At 34.3% G+C, this 14,276-nt stretch overlaps 1 protein-coding gene across 2 annotated transcripts in view; it reads left to right on the forward strand.

The window, feature by feature from the left end:
* The window catches only part of LOC149075320 (segment polarity protein dishevelled homolog DVL-3-like), a 28,539-nt gene extending 17,969 nt beyond the window's left edge, over positions 1–10,570 (forward strand). Inside the window, exons 13-18 of one of the 2 annotated variants that reach the window (XM_089242679.1) lie at positions 1,175–1,261; positions 2,515–2,649; positions 3,924–4,091; positions 4,496–4,729; positions 4,916–5,134; positions 10,117–10,570. In XM_089242679.1, coding sequence (XP_089098805.1) covers positions 1,175–1,261; positions 2,515–2,649; positions 3,924–4,091; positions 4,496–4,729; positions 4,916–5,134; positions 10,117–10,166 — 893 coding nt within the window. In that variant the 3' untranslated portion in view covers positions 10,167–10,570. Of the gene's footprint in view, positions 1–1,174; positions 1,262–2,514; positions 2,650–3,923; positions 4,092–4,495; positions 4,730–4,915; positions 5,631–10,116 lie in introns of those variants that run through there. The other variant, XM_089242678.1, reaches the window with a different exon arrangement.
* Positions 10,571–14,276: the final 3,706 nt, after the last annotated feature.

Here is a 14,276-nt window from a genome sequence, read left to right on the forward strand (position 1 = left end):
TGTGCTAGGGAGATAATGTCTTTTGTAAACAATCTAAATGCTATATTGCTGGGCATTTTATATACATTACTGGGCATTAAACATACATTTTTCTTTCAGAAGCTCTCTTTTGTGGTCAGATATGCAGGCGTTTGTAGGGGGGAAACTAGCTATAATTTCTATAGTGCCAACTTCTCAAACATTTCAACATTTTAGAAAAAGAATAAACACTAAAGCTTTAGAGGCAGACAAAATTTAAAATGAAAAAAAAAAGAAAAGAAAAGTTAAAAGAAAAATGGTAGAATCTTCAATGATTTTGGGTCACTTTTTGATTGTTAAACCAAACAAAGTGCTCAAAAGTGCGTTTATGTATGGTTCTGGAAATATAAAAGGGGAAAATGATATCTGTTCAAGGTTTGAGATCAATAAGAAATGAAAGTTTTGAAACAAAAAAAAGAAAATGTGTTTGACGTAACATTTTCAGATATTATTGCATTGTAACCACATCTAAAATGAAAAGTTCTCATTTGTTTATTTTTTGCATGAAAAAAAATACTGGGGTACAAGTGCAAACTATTGTACCAGAGTTTTCAATGGAAAGTGTTATTATCGACATCCCTATTAAACTTATATTTTTTCCCTTAATAGTGTTTTTTTTACAGTTATGTTAATAATAATGAAGGTAATGTATAATTTTTTTCCTCTTCATTTAGTTTTTGGGTAGCCCATAAATTGAATGAAGTACGCTAACTCTTGAAGTACCAGGAGATATTGGTACATCAGAAGTTAGAGTGGCCCACTACTGGTACATTTTTATTTTTTTAAGTTTTGAATTGAGTCTTCAAATTTTTATTTAATAAGTGATGGATAAGAATTTAGATTATGTTAAAAATAATTATCAAATAGATATTATTTTAAGTTTTGAATATATAATGAATTAAATGTTCTGAAGCGGCCCAGTACTTATGCATTTACCTCAGTCTGAATTTCATTTCATTTATTACATTTTAAAAAATATGGTTCACACATTCCTGATTCTTCATTTTAAAATATGAACTTTTCATGAAAATTTTCTTGGGCAAGAATTTACTTGAAAACTAAAGTCACTTCTTTTTCTTCTAATGTGTTGTGACTTTTAATTTTGACCCTGTTGATAATGTGTTGTGTCACTCTATAATTCTATTTTTTCCTCCAGCTGGAGAATATCCTCTGCGGCCACCATCTGTGAGTACTCTAACATCTACCAGTTCATCTATAACCAGCTCAATACCAGAATCTGACAGTAAGGAAAAATTTAATACCCAATTTGATGATAATGAAAAAATCTAACCCTATCAGTAGACCAATTGTCACTAAAAAAGCCTTCTTATATCATGCAAACGGGAACTATAATAACATTCCCTATAATATGACAAATTTTAGACTCAATTTACTCCTTACAAAAAACCTATTTTAAGAATGGAGGAAATTTTTTTTCATTTCTCAAAAATCAAGATGTTTGGAATTTTTTCTAACTAGCGACAAAATTATGATGCATCGTTCTTGTTCTATGTGTATTTTTTGCTCTGTAATTCTAAAACATTACTTTATAATTTTTGCTGAATGTTAAATTATTAGATTATTACTTTTACAACACTCAAGAAATGCAAATTCAATTTAAATAATTTTATGTAGAGCAAGGTCAGTTTTTATCTGCTGTCTTCTTTCAAGGGTTCAGATGAATAACGGTCTATGTTGGGGTTCTCAAACTTTTTCCACCCAAGGCACCTTTTCCCCTATTCAATGCTTATTTGCAAGCTCCGGCTTCTCCCTAGAGCTGTTTAATAAAGAATATTTTCGAAAAACCTTTGTCAGGGTTGAAGGCGCACAAGGGTGCCGTGCCGCACAGTTTGAGAACCCCTCATCTATGTCATTTTTTTCGAACTTTGCAGTAGATGTGATTGAAGTTATCACTTAAAAAAATGAAAATTCCCCCCCCCCCCCCTGAGAGTAACATAGACCATTTTTCCATCTGGGAAGGTAACTGAGACACACAATGGCAACATAAACAGTTCCAATTATAGAACTCAAACTGCAATACTAATGATTGCAGCTGTTCAAAATGGCATAGCAATAAAATATGTGGATTTCTGCAGGAACTAACTTAAGGAACCTGCAGCACTGAAGATATATGGACCATTATTCGGTCAAAAAACTGATTTTACAAAAAATGTAACATACACCATTATTCGCCCGAACCTTTTAAGAAAATTAAATTTTTCTTTCTCTCTCTTATTTTTGAAGTAATTCAAAAATTTTTGTTTCCAAAACTTAAGTTTAATTCCGATCTAACACATCAGGTATGATTTACAGTTTCATTTGTTGCATTGTGGGAATGGTTTTGGAGGGTTGAGATGGTGTATACAGCGACAGAGACAAATTGTTGAATTGATATATTTTATTGCTATCAAATCGTATTAACTGTTGCGTAATGTCCAATTATGATAGTTTATTTGAAAATATTTATAAATAACAGGGTTTTTCCTTTATTTCTAGGGCCTTTTCAAGAAACTAATCTTACTGTAGAGACAGATATGCTGACCATTGTGAAAGCAATGGCTTCTTCAGAATCTGGTCTTGATGTTAGAGATCGCATGTGGCTAAAGATAGTCATACCCAATGCATTCATTGGTAAGCTCTTTCATGGTGTTTTAAACAGGATTACCTGTATATGTGTACTTCTGTTTTATGAAGTTCTTATGTAAAAGTTTAGATTTGAAGTAACAGGCAATCGGACCAATTGGAGTACATCTTCAACTTTTAAGTTTTTTTGATATAAAAGTGTAACACTTCTGGAATAAAGCAGATAAATAAAAAAATATGAATGGTATATCAATAAAAAAATTAATGGTATCCTCCTCACATTTGCTTTTCCTTGTGCATTTTCATAAGGGGCTGTTCATGTATTACGTAAGCAAATTTTTAGCCATTTTTGACTCCCCCTTGTCAGCAAATTTTGGTCATTAGCTCTGCCCCTCTGAATCCTAAAGCATATTGGTGGGATCAGAGACATGCATGGGGGGGGGGGGCTCATTCCCCTCGATGATCAAAAATTTATTTTTTTAATAAAAAATATTTTTTTAATTGAAATTTCATAAGTAAATACTTTTATATGTTATTGTAATCAATTTCTGTTAATTTCAATGTTATTTGCAGGCTTTGAACTCAAAATTTATCTTTAATAAATTCATCGCGATACACCCTCTAAGCCATATAATGATAAATCGCATAAAGGCCCTTGGCCTGCGGACCAAGTATGGCCCTGTGGGTTATCTGATGCTGCCTGCCTTCCTTAAACCTAATTTTGTAAAAATGAACCAAGCGGCACATTTACAGATCGCTTAATTGTCCCATGGTACAATTCCAGAACACTTAAGCAATCTGTGACACATTTAGAGATTCCCTTGAGTGATGTATGGCATAGTTTTAGAACACTTAAGTGGTCCCCAGTGCTGTTCTACATCACTCAAGTTACCCGCTGCACATTCTCACATTATTTAAGTAATGTGTGGCACAGTTTCAGAGCACTTAAGAGGCACGGACACATTTCCAGACCACTTGGATCTGCAAAACATTTACAGATCACTAAAGTGGCTCTGTAGGGCACTTATCAATAGGAGAGAATGTAACGTCAAGCGCCCACAAACTATCAAAAGGTTTTTCTCGTTTTTGGCGCATTGAGTAAGATACCATTAAAAATATTTCATATTTTCATAAAGAGTAGTTGATGACAAAAGCATTATCCAAACACCCCCCACTCCCCATCATCAAAAGTCATCAAATCAGAAAGCCTCTTCCCCATCGATGCTGACGTAATACTTGAATGGCCCCTAAATCGTAATATTGATTTCATGCTTGATTTTAAATTTCTTCATAAAGTTAATAACAGTATTTGTGTTTCCCAGGTGCCGATGTAGTGGATTGGCTCTTTACACATGTTCAAGGCTTTCAAGATCGCAGAGATGCTAGGAAATATGCTACTCAACTTCTTAAAGCAGGCTATATACGTCATACTGTAAATAAAATTACCTTTTCCGAGCAGTGCTATTATGTTTTTGGAGACTTGTGTTCAAGTAAGTGTGCAAATTAACATTTATATTATCTGGCAGCTTTTTAAAAATTGTCATGAGTATAGTTTTAAAATTTATTTTTTTAGTAACTGTTTAGCTTTTTCAAAGGTACAGTTGTTATACCTGTCAACTTTAACAATTTCAAAACTAATCATGTCTTAACTTTGAATAGATAATTGATGAGTTAAAATGAACTTACTAATTAAATATCAAGCATGTTAAAACAATGAATAATTTGATAAGTACTTTTCGTGAAGAACAAAGTTCAATACATTAAGTTCTATATTTACAGAGTTACACGACATTACTTGGTCAATAAAACATAACATTTTGATGTAATTTTATTTTATAAGTTTATATTTCATTGTTACTTTCACAATCTTTTTTTTTTTTGTTTTCAAATTTAGGCATGGCAAATATGAAAATAAATGACGAAGACTCTGTCAGTGAAGCAGACAGAGACACACTAGGTCCCCTTCCACCTCCTTCTTCTGTTCCTCCTTGGGGGAATCAAATGCCTTACTCGGGTAGCTACATCCCACAGAACACTGGTTTCATGCCAATGCCATTCAATTTCACTAATGACAATAACAGTTTGAAAAGCTTTGCAAGAGATGGAAGCAGTGTACATAGTGGATCAGGTATTTACAAATTTTAAACTAAAGAGTTCGTAAAAGTTTGAATTATCCAAAATTTGAATTAACCAAGTTCTACTGTACTAATCAATCAAATATCTTGAAACTAATTTAGCTAACAGGGAAAAAATTGTGCAGTGTTTGATCGTTTTAGAAACAAGTAACTAATGATATGCATTTGTTCTTAACCAGGTGGTAGTAGTAATGGTGGTGATGCATCTCGAGAGAAGGAGAGAAAGCCCGGAAGCCCAGGAGGGAGTGACTCGGAAGTTGCAAGCCAAAGAAGTTGCCGCCGCATTCAGAATCCCTCTGAAGTGTGTCCCGGCAGCAGTGGTAGCGACCGCAGCGCCAACACTCATTTGGCCCAAGATGCACCTCAGCGCCTTGATGCTATGCCTCCAGAGCTTACCGGTAGTTCACAATCTTTTAAAGCTGCTATGGGAAACCCTTGTGAATTTTTTGTAGATGTAATGTGAGAAAAATCAATGTTGCGTGCGTGTTATTTTTTTATATATCAGTGTAATGATGAACATATTTGCTCATTCTGTATTACATATATAGCATGTGCCTTCATTATTTGTAGAGGATCTCTGGAAGGTTCCCCCTCCTCATTTTTGATCTGGTTTAATGTATTTAAAACATTTTCTACGTATTTTCAATGAAGAGGTTGCCTTTTTTATTTTAACCTTTTCTTATTTTTGCCGCTTTCTTATCAGAAATTTTTTTAGTTTTTTTTTTTTCATTAGGTGCAATAAGTATTTTTTTATAGGAAAAAGGTCTTTTTTCCTCAACTTTTTACGTATCGTCTTGAGCTATTTATTTCAGTTTTGTATCATATCATGGAGAAAATTTTTTATGTATTTTCATTAGCATTAAGAAAAAAAACTTGCATTAAATAACTTTCTCCAAACACATATTTTTTTCCTTCTTAATTCACATTTTCTGTGATAATTACTAGGTGTACTTAGCATTTTTACTATTTCCAGCATTTTTTTATAGAATGTAGGGGAGGGAAAAGAAGATGTGACCCGTCTTTTATGAGTACATACATCATTTTATCATTTAATATATTATACAAATATTTTAAGATTTCAAGAACTGTTTTCGTAGTTTTTGAGATGTTTTAATTTGCGGTTTTTGTGAAGTTTACTCTGCAGAGAGCAATAATATGTTATTATTGTATGCTGTAATTTTTAATATCTTTTTTGGCTTCTTTTTTTTTTGATTACTCTTGTTGGTCGTTTAAAAAAATTTAAGAAAATAGAGGTTTTTAATGACTTTTTTCCTGAAAATATGTTAAAAGTTTGTCGTTCTCCTTTAAGTGGATATACTTCTATTTCCTTCAAAAAACTCTCCTTGATTTTTTTTATTTTTTCACTTTGTAAGACATAGAGGTAATGATTTCAAAATTCATTTCCAGCTTCTGAAGCGTTATTAATTAAATTTCCTACACTTGAACAAATCATTTTCTTGTGCAATGCAAACATTTAATATATTATAAAGAACATTGGGAAGTTTTTTTCAAGGGCTTTGTATTTCTGTGTTATTCCCCATACATCTTTTTTTTTTTTTTTTTTAATTTCATTCTGATTTTCCTTGCTTGGATGCAAAGTTATGTACCTCACACATATGTATGTCATATTGGCTCCTTTTTGTTTAAAAAATTGAAAACCAATTGGCTGCTCAGGATAGACTGTCTTATACAGGGTGATTTGAAACTCATGAACAAAACTTTGAGGAGTGATAGAGCTAGGGTTTCTTCCCAAAATCCAGCATCTAAAATGCAACCAGGAATTTCCTGGGATCTCGGAAGAATAAGCTTGAACTAGATCACATTTCTGTACTGAACTAGACATGTCTAAGAAATTTTTATCATTAGAGGCATGCATTTTAGAAGCTGCAATCAATGAATTCTGAATAAAATTAATTATTCACAGGTACATCATTTAACATGGCTTCACTCTACGAGTTGCAGCTCATACCTTCATTTGGCAGCACCTAAAACAAATTATGTATTTGTTTTCTGTATGAAATTACTTTTTTTATTTTTTGAACTGAATGTTAGTGTATGCAAAATTATTAGATCAAATTTATTTTATACTAATGTAGCAGACACAAACGTTGCAGAAACTCTCAGAAATCTAACATGTATATGACACAAAATTCTCTTTTGTTTGCGTAGCACATCTATTTCCTTGTCGATCATAATGATGAAAACTTTCAGTTCAAGCCATATTAGTTGATGTGCTCACTAATCATTCTTATTGATTGCATACCTATATGAAAGTCATAGCCCCACACATGCAGGAAAGGTGTGACAAATCTTCTACCTTATAAGAATCTTTTTTTTTTCTACACTGTAAATTTACTATAAATGGGAGCCCATAGGAAGTCCCAGGATGTGGATTCCATGATTAAAGTGATTCCTAAACTTTAAAACTCATAACCTTATTATGCTATTGAATTTTGCTCCTTCCTGAAAAATCAAGTGTTAACAGTGATGAACTTCATTGATCTTGATACGATTTAAAAATACTCAAATGACCTAAGTTTATCAAGTCTAAAATTATATGTATCAGTTCTTATATTACTTATACTCAATTATTATATTACTCAAATTAAGGACTTTCACTGAGAATTTTTAAAATACTGCCAAACTCTCTTGTAATGACACCTCGGCTATGACATCAATAATTGGCAGCCTGCAGGGTTGGTGTGATTTTGCCCAACCTGAAAAAAAACCCCAAAAAATCCTTGAGCAAAACCCATCAAAAGCTACACTTTCAAAGTATGCTTTCTAATGGTGTCATTTGCATTGTCATGGAAATACATTAATAAACCCATGATTTTCAATGCTATTTAGATTATAGGGAATATGGGGAAAACCCATAATATAAGCTCATTTATCAAGATGCAAAACTATTTTGCCCACCCCCCCCCCCCCAGTAATGAGCCACCACTGATGTAATAATTACATAAATAATTACCATTTATTACTAGGTCTATTATATTTATCTTGGCTACAGCATATGCAGTCGACACTCTATGATGACCCCCCATTGTCCCGTTGAAAACAAACACTATATAAGTTGGTCGTTGTATCAAAAGGAAAACATATGGTAGTGGCTATATGAAAACATTTATCACTTAGCCTACCAGTCATTGTAATGGAATAGGCTCCGTAACGTTGGGTCATTATAATGAACATCGACTGTATAGCTTACTTTCTCGTATTTCGGTATCATAAACCTGAAAAAACCCTGGCAGCCTGGGCTGATTCTGATAGAGAATAATTTTACTGAACCTTGCTTATAACATAAGATGGAAACACAACCACTTTGGATATTAATAATGCATATTTTTTTTTTGCCACTTTTGCTTCTATTTTTCTGACGTTTACTTAAGGAATTAGAGCCGAATACATTCAGGGATGTTCGTCTATTGATGCCACTTTGAAAAAAAGTTTTGCTCCTACTTACTCATTGACATGACCTGTGTAGGTCATGTCAGAATTTTGCCCTTCCCGATTTTTTTATTTTTTAAATAGGAATAAATTCTTTTTTAATGGTTCTCCCCACATTTTTCAATGAAGCTTATTTTAATTTAGAATCTTAGGAAGAATTAAAATAAAAGTAATTTGCATAATTTATGAATTGTGTTATTTAAGGAATATATGACTATAAATATTCATCTCACATATTTGCCATATTATTTTTTTCCCCTGTTAAATACATTTTAGCAGACTAGTACTTGTATATCTCGCCAAGGAATATTTATAAGCAATATTTGGTAATTTTGGTGATAACTGATTGGTGAGAATTAATGTGATTCCAATTACCTGTATTTTTCTCAATAAAATATGGTCACCCTAATCATCGTGAAATAACTTCATGCACAGCATTTTATTGCATCAGATTATATCTGTAAATATATAAAATTGATTTTCTGTGTGTGCATGTTCTCTACACAAATCTACAATTTTAGATCGATCGTCGCCAAATTTTGCATATATACCAAGTGGGACCAGACTTGAACGATAGGCTACTTTAAAATTTTGTCAAAGCAGGCCAAATGCCTCAAATGGGCAAAAAACTGTTGGGCAACAATGGTTTTTGGGCCTCAACAATCACTTTCGGAACTAGTTTACTTTGGTTACCGTGGTTCCCTAGCAATGTGTTTCAGACGTGTATATGCCTTTACAATGGTTTGTCACTTCTTTAATGCTTCCCGTATATGTATAATAGTTTGTCTTTATAATGGTTTTCCACATTTTCAATACTCCCAGTAATGAGGCTTTTTGAATAGACATCATAATCAGCATCACTTTGAGGGTCAGGCTAAGGGTGATCATAGAAATCAGTGTTAAAATTGCCGATTTTACTGTAGAAATGCGGAAATTTAGTGGCATTTTCCTCCACATCAATAATTTTAAAAATTGTATTGAATTTTCGATTTTTAAAATATTGAGTTCGCTTAGAGATACAAAGCCCAGGAAATTAAATATGAAGTAATTAGCCGGACCTATTTTTCAGTTGGATATCCATGCAATAACATTGATTTCAACTTTTTATTTATATCTTCTCAAGCATGAAAATTAATGTCTCTGTATTGTCTTTTAATATTCAACTGCATAAATTGATATAGTTTAGGTTGTTTTAAAATTAATGATGAGCCCGTAAAGTACATTGAAGCAATTCCACAGCTTCTTTAACTAAGAATTTTTGGAAGCTGAAACAGGCAGATGCGGATAATTTGAAGTTTGGGGGGGGGGGGATTGAAATGCCCAGCACCCCTTCAAAAAGGGAAAAAAATATTCATTTCTACGTTTCTTTAAATCTAGATTTTTTTATTTTATGAGTCACGCAGGAAGTCGCCATATTGGCGAAGTTCCTCAAAGAAAGATATCACGTTATCCAAAAAACCTCATTGAAGAAAACCCAGGCAGCGCCAGGTATAGCTAGTTTTTATAAAAATGGTCTTGAAAACAACCTTGGTTGCATTGACAAGATTTCATGAAACCTTTGATGTCATTATAACCGAGTTTGACAATACATCGGATTAGATAGCAATGTTTGCAAAAAATAAAAGTTTGTGTGAGTTATTGCAAAAAAATTTGAGGGTTTTTTTTTTGTAATTGAATTTGTAGCATTTTGCAATGCATGGTACAAAGCTAACTAACAACTGTTTTATAGCTTGCATCACATATAATGGCTTTAGCGATGCGTGTGTTTTGCTTTAATATCACTGCTCATAACTTGCATTTTTTTCTTAATGTAACTTTGATTGCTTGTACATTAACTTCCTTATGCTTGCACACAAATGCATATGGTGTACTGCTTTTTTGCATAAAATGCTTTTTTCTTCTCTTTGTTTTTCATGCTGCTTTGGTATAGTTGAGGATGACATTCTGGAATACAGATATTCTGACAAAGGTGTGGTTTAGTTTACAACATTGCATTAATACGTATCCCCATCATCCAGTGCAAGGGCCTGCGAGAAGTATGCAAATTAATGTATGTGGATTTTCCTGGATAACAATACAAATGACAGAAAGAGATGCGCTACCAACTTCATACATATAAATATTGGAACTTTATGCTTCATGTTCTAACTTATTTTAATTTTCCAGTAAAAGTGAAACAGGGTTGCTTAAAACGTATATTCAGAAGAAAAAAAAATGGTTCAAATAATTTATCAATAAGGTTGGAACTGTGTATTGCTTTAGGCAGAGCGGAAATTGATTTTTATTTGAAGGATTGTAATATATTTTTTTACTTACTTGACGGGGGTCTACAGATGATTGTGAGTCATGTAATCACTTCATTAAAGATGTGGACAAATATCAAAGCTATGTGTTAATTGTATTTATTTGCAATTTTTTTCTTTAGCATTTATAGATATTAGACAAATTGATCGCAATTTTAGCAATGGAGCATCTTTTTCTTTTAAATTTGGAGGATAGACTTCACAGTACTCTTTGATACCTGAATATATTATGGTAAATGTGATAAATGTAGTTATTATACATTATAACTAGTTATTATGCATAATTGCAGAGCATTTTGGTAAGTTTGATAAATTTTCTTGAATTAATCACCTTTACCAGTGGTTATGCATAATACCCAAGTGTCGCGTGATTGCTAAACATAATAAATCATATTATATGATATAATATACATAATAGCTCATAATACACATTGTATCATTATATTAGGGTACGATTGTTGCCTGCTTATCTTCATTGAAACGGTGATGTGGACCATGTTCTGGTGAGAATGGGGGGTCCGACTATATTCATTACACACATACTAAACTCATTAGGATTTTTTTCAAATTATACTATAGGCATACATAATCACGGTAAATGCAATTTTTTTTTTCCAGATGCGGGTACATTCAGAAGCAGATAAAGGTCTGGTCAATTGAGGCCCTGGGCATAGAAGAAAATATTAGGGTCCTTAAATCAGAAAAACGTGTGAAGCTGGGTTTTTCAAGGCCCTTCAGAAGTGAGAGCCCATGGCACATGCATGCCATTAAATCCACCTCTAGGCACCCCGTCTTTCATTTTTCCTGCACAGACCTGTTTCTCTGCTCACAGAATTTTAATATCTGTGCAGAATGACAAAGTAACATGTTGCTACCTTATACCAGTTTAGAGAATTTTTTTCTTCTCCGCAAAAAGCTCTGTGTACACAGACGTATTCTCCAAATGTCCATATTTTGTAAACTTATTCACCATGAATAAATGGTCCTTTCTTAGTTACTTTTGTCTATAACCAATAAATGGGTTAAAAATAAAATTTTATTTGCAAAAATATGCCTTATTGAAAATAATTGCAATACAGCAGCAGTTCTCAAACTGGGGCCATAAGGCCCTGTGATGTTCTGGGGTGGGAAATCAGGAAATAATGCTCGCAAGTGATATATAGTATATTGGAAATAAACTGAAACGAGATCTGTCAACCAACTGGATTGCCTTCATCGCCAGAATGAACAGTTGGGCCTCCAGTGCACCCGGGAACCAAAATCACACATTGTGAGGACCTGGGTTTGAACCCCACCATCACCACAGTGGTGATAGGCTGAAGTTGCTTTCTGTGCTTCCCAATTTTAAGGTGAGCCGATTTCCCTGTTGAAGTCTCACCACAGAGTGCAACAGGCCTACAATGGTACAAATATTCAATCATTACATTTCATAGTTTACAAAATTGATGGTAGGTGGCAGCACTGTAACAAACATTACACCAAAAACTTCCATGTTAGACTTGGGAAGAATGATCTATCTGGTTCACGGAATCTTTGCCCCCAACATTCCGTCCCAGACATCTCGTCCCCGTTACATTTGGCCCCCGGTACATTTCACCTGCCCTGGCCATATGAGCAGCCCGGTGAGTGATCCTATCAGTGATCAAGTGAGTTGGACATTTACCCTTAGACATTTCGCCTACCCTGACCGCATGAAAGAACATGAATGATGGTCCAAGTGAGCTGGGCATATATCCATGACAAAATGAATGATCAAGTAATTTTGACATTTAGCCCCGATAGTATTTTGCCTGCCCTAACCGTGTGAGTGACAGTATGAATGATCAAGTAAGTTGAACATTCAGCCCCCAATTCACAGTGATCAAGTGAACTGGAAATTTACTTACCTGCTCTGACCATATATGTGACAGATGATTGATGGTGAAAATGGCCATGTCAGTGACCATATGAGTGATAAAGTGGGTTGGATATCCATTTGACACTTTGCCAGCCTTGACCAAGTGAATTGAACAAACACTTCCTGACATTTCACTTGCCCTGATCGCATGAACAATGGTATGAGTGACCGTATAGTGAACATATGAATGATTGTATGAGTGACCGCATAGCAACGATATGAATGATTGTATGAGTGACCACATGAATGATCAAGAAAGTTATTTTATATCGGTAGACATTAACCGATTGGCATTTCACCTGCAGTGACCGTATGAGTGACTACGTGAGTTGGACCAGATATCTCATTTCGAACCCTACATTTCACCCCTTTGGTAAATGTTAGGTGAGTATGCGGCAGAAATTTGCACAAAGCATAATATAATGTCTATTGTTGTCACAAATGCATTGGTGTATGTATTAAGCGTGATGGAGTGGGGGGTATTTGGGGGATTTTAATGTTTTTCTTCAAGGACTGTTATACTCCAGCTTATGCTGAAAAATTTCGCTGCAACGTAAATTTGGAAACAATTATTTTATGCTTCACAGCAAATCCCAAATTTTTAGGGCCCATTAAAGTACTGCATAATCACTAATAACGGGGGATCAGACACTCATTTGATCATTATTACGGTCACACACTATCACTCATACAGTGAACCACACAGTCACTTGGAAACTCAAATAAGCACTCACTCAATCGCTCATTTGGTCACCCATGTGGTCAATCACTCAGTAACCCCCTTGGACACCATACTGTCACTCATACATTCATATGGGCAGTCACTCGGTGAATCATACATACAATTATTCGCTCACTCACTTGAACACTTACACAGTCAATCACTTGGTTACTTACTTGGCCACTCATACAGTGAATCACTCGTGGTTAATCACACTCACTAATATGGTCAATCACTCACTTTGGAACTCGTATAAGCAATCACTCAGTCACTCATACAGTAAATCACATGATCAATTAATAAGTTACTCCCTTGGAAACTCATACAAGCATTCAGTTGGTCAATCACTCAGTTACTCCCTTGGATACTCATACCGCCACTCACACAATCATTCGTACGATCAACTACTCACTTGGACACACATACAGTCAATCCCACGCTCATAGATACTGTAGTCATTCTATCACTCACTCAGTCCTAAGGCAGATTTCACACTCACCCACTTATATGGTCAGTCACTCATGCGTGAAATGTCAGGTGCGAAATTTGACAGGGATGAAGCATTCCAGGGACGAAATTTCCGGATCCCGATCTATCTCCCCCCCCCCATCTAGATCCATGCCTGGCCCAGGGTTCCAAAGATCTTAATTACAAAATTTTTGTTCATTTTCATTACGAATTCAACCTTAATTAAATCAATTCAGTAAGTAGAAAGGTTCTTGCTCCTAAATGAGGGTAGAGGCTTGAGTGAGACCTGGAGGGGAGAAAAAAAATATGGTTCAGGGGGGGGGGGCCCTAGGCTAAAAAATGTTTTGAACCACTGCAGTACAGTATCACATGTGAGAAACATCTTTGAACTGGAAATTCTGCTGCCACCTATCAAATAAAACTGTTATAATTCTTCGATTGATATAAGAAGCAATTGGTTTTGATTAATGTGCAGCATGGAAGAAACACAATATATAATAGTTAATAAGCAATATGTAACCATCCAGCAAAGTGTAGCCATCCTTGGCTTGTGATGGCAATCAAAAAAGATTATAAACAGGGAACAGTTTGTCTGATTTATATCTTAATCACAATCATCAACGGCTACAGTTTGGGAGTTTTATTAATGTTACTTTACAATACAGAAATATTAACTGTTGAAATTTTGAGGCAAACTTGAT

Source organism: Pholcus phalangioides, unplaced genomic scaffold, assembly GCF_987345545.1.
Source record: "Pholcus phalangioides strain wild (caught in Gottingen) unplaced genomic scaffold, Ppha-v1.0 ptg000015l_1, whole genome shotgun sequence".
NCBI classification, from domain to species: Eukaryota; Metazoa; Arthropoda; class Arachnida; order Araneae; family Pholcidae; genus Pholcus; species Pholcus phalangioides.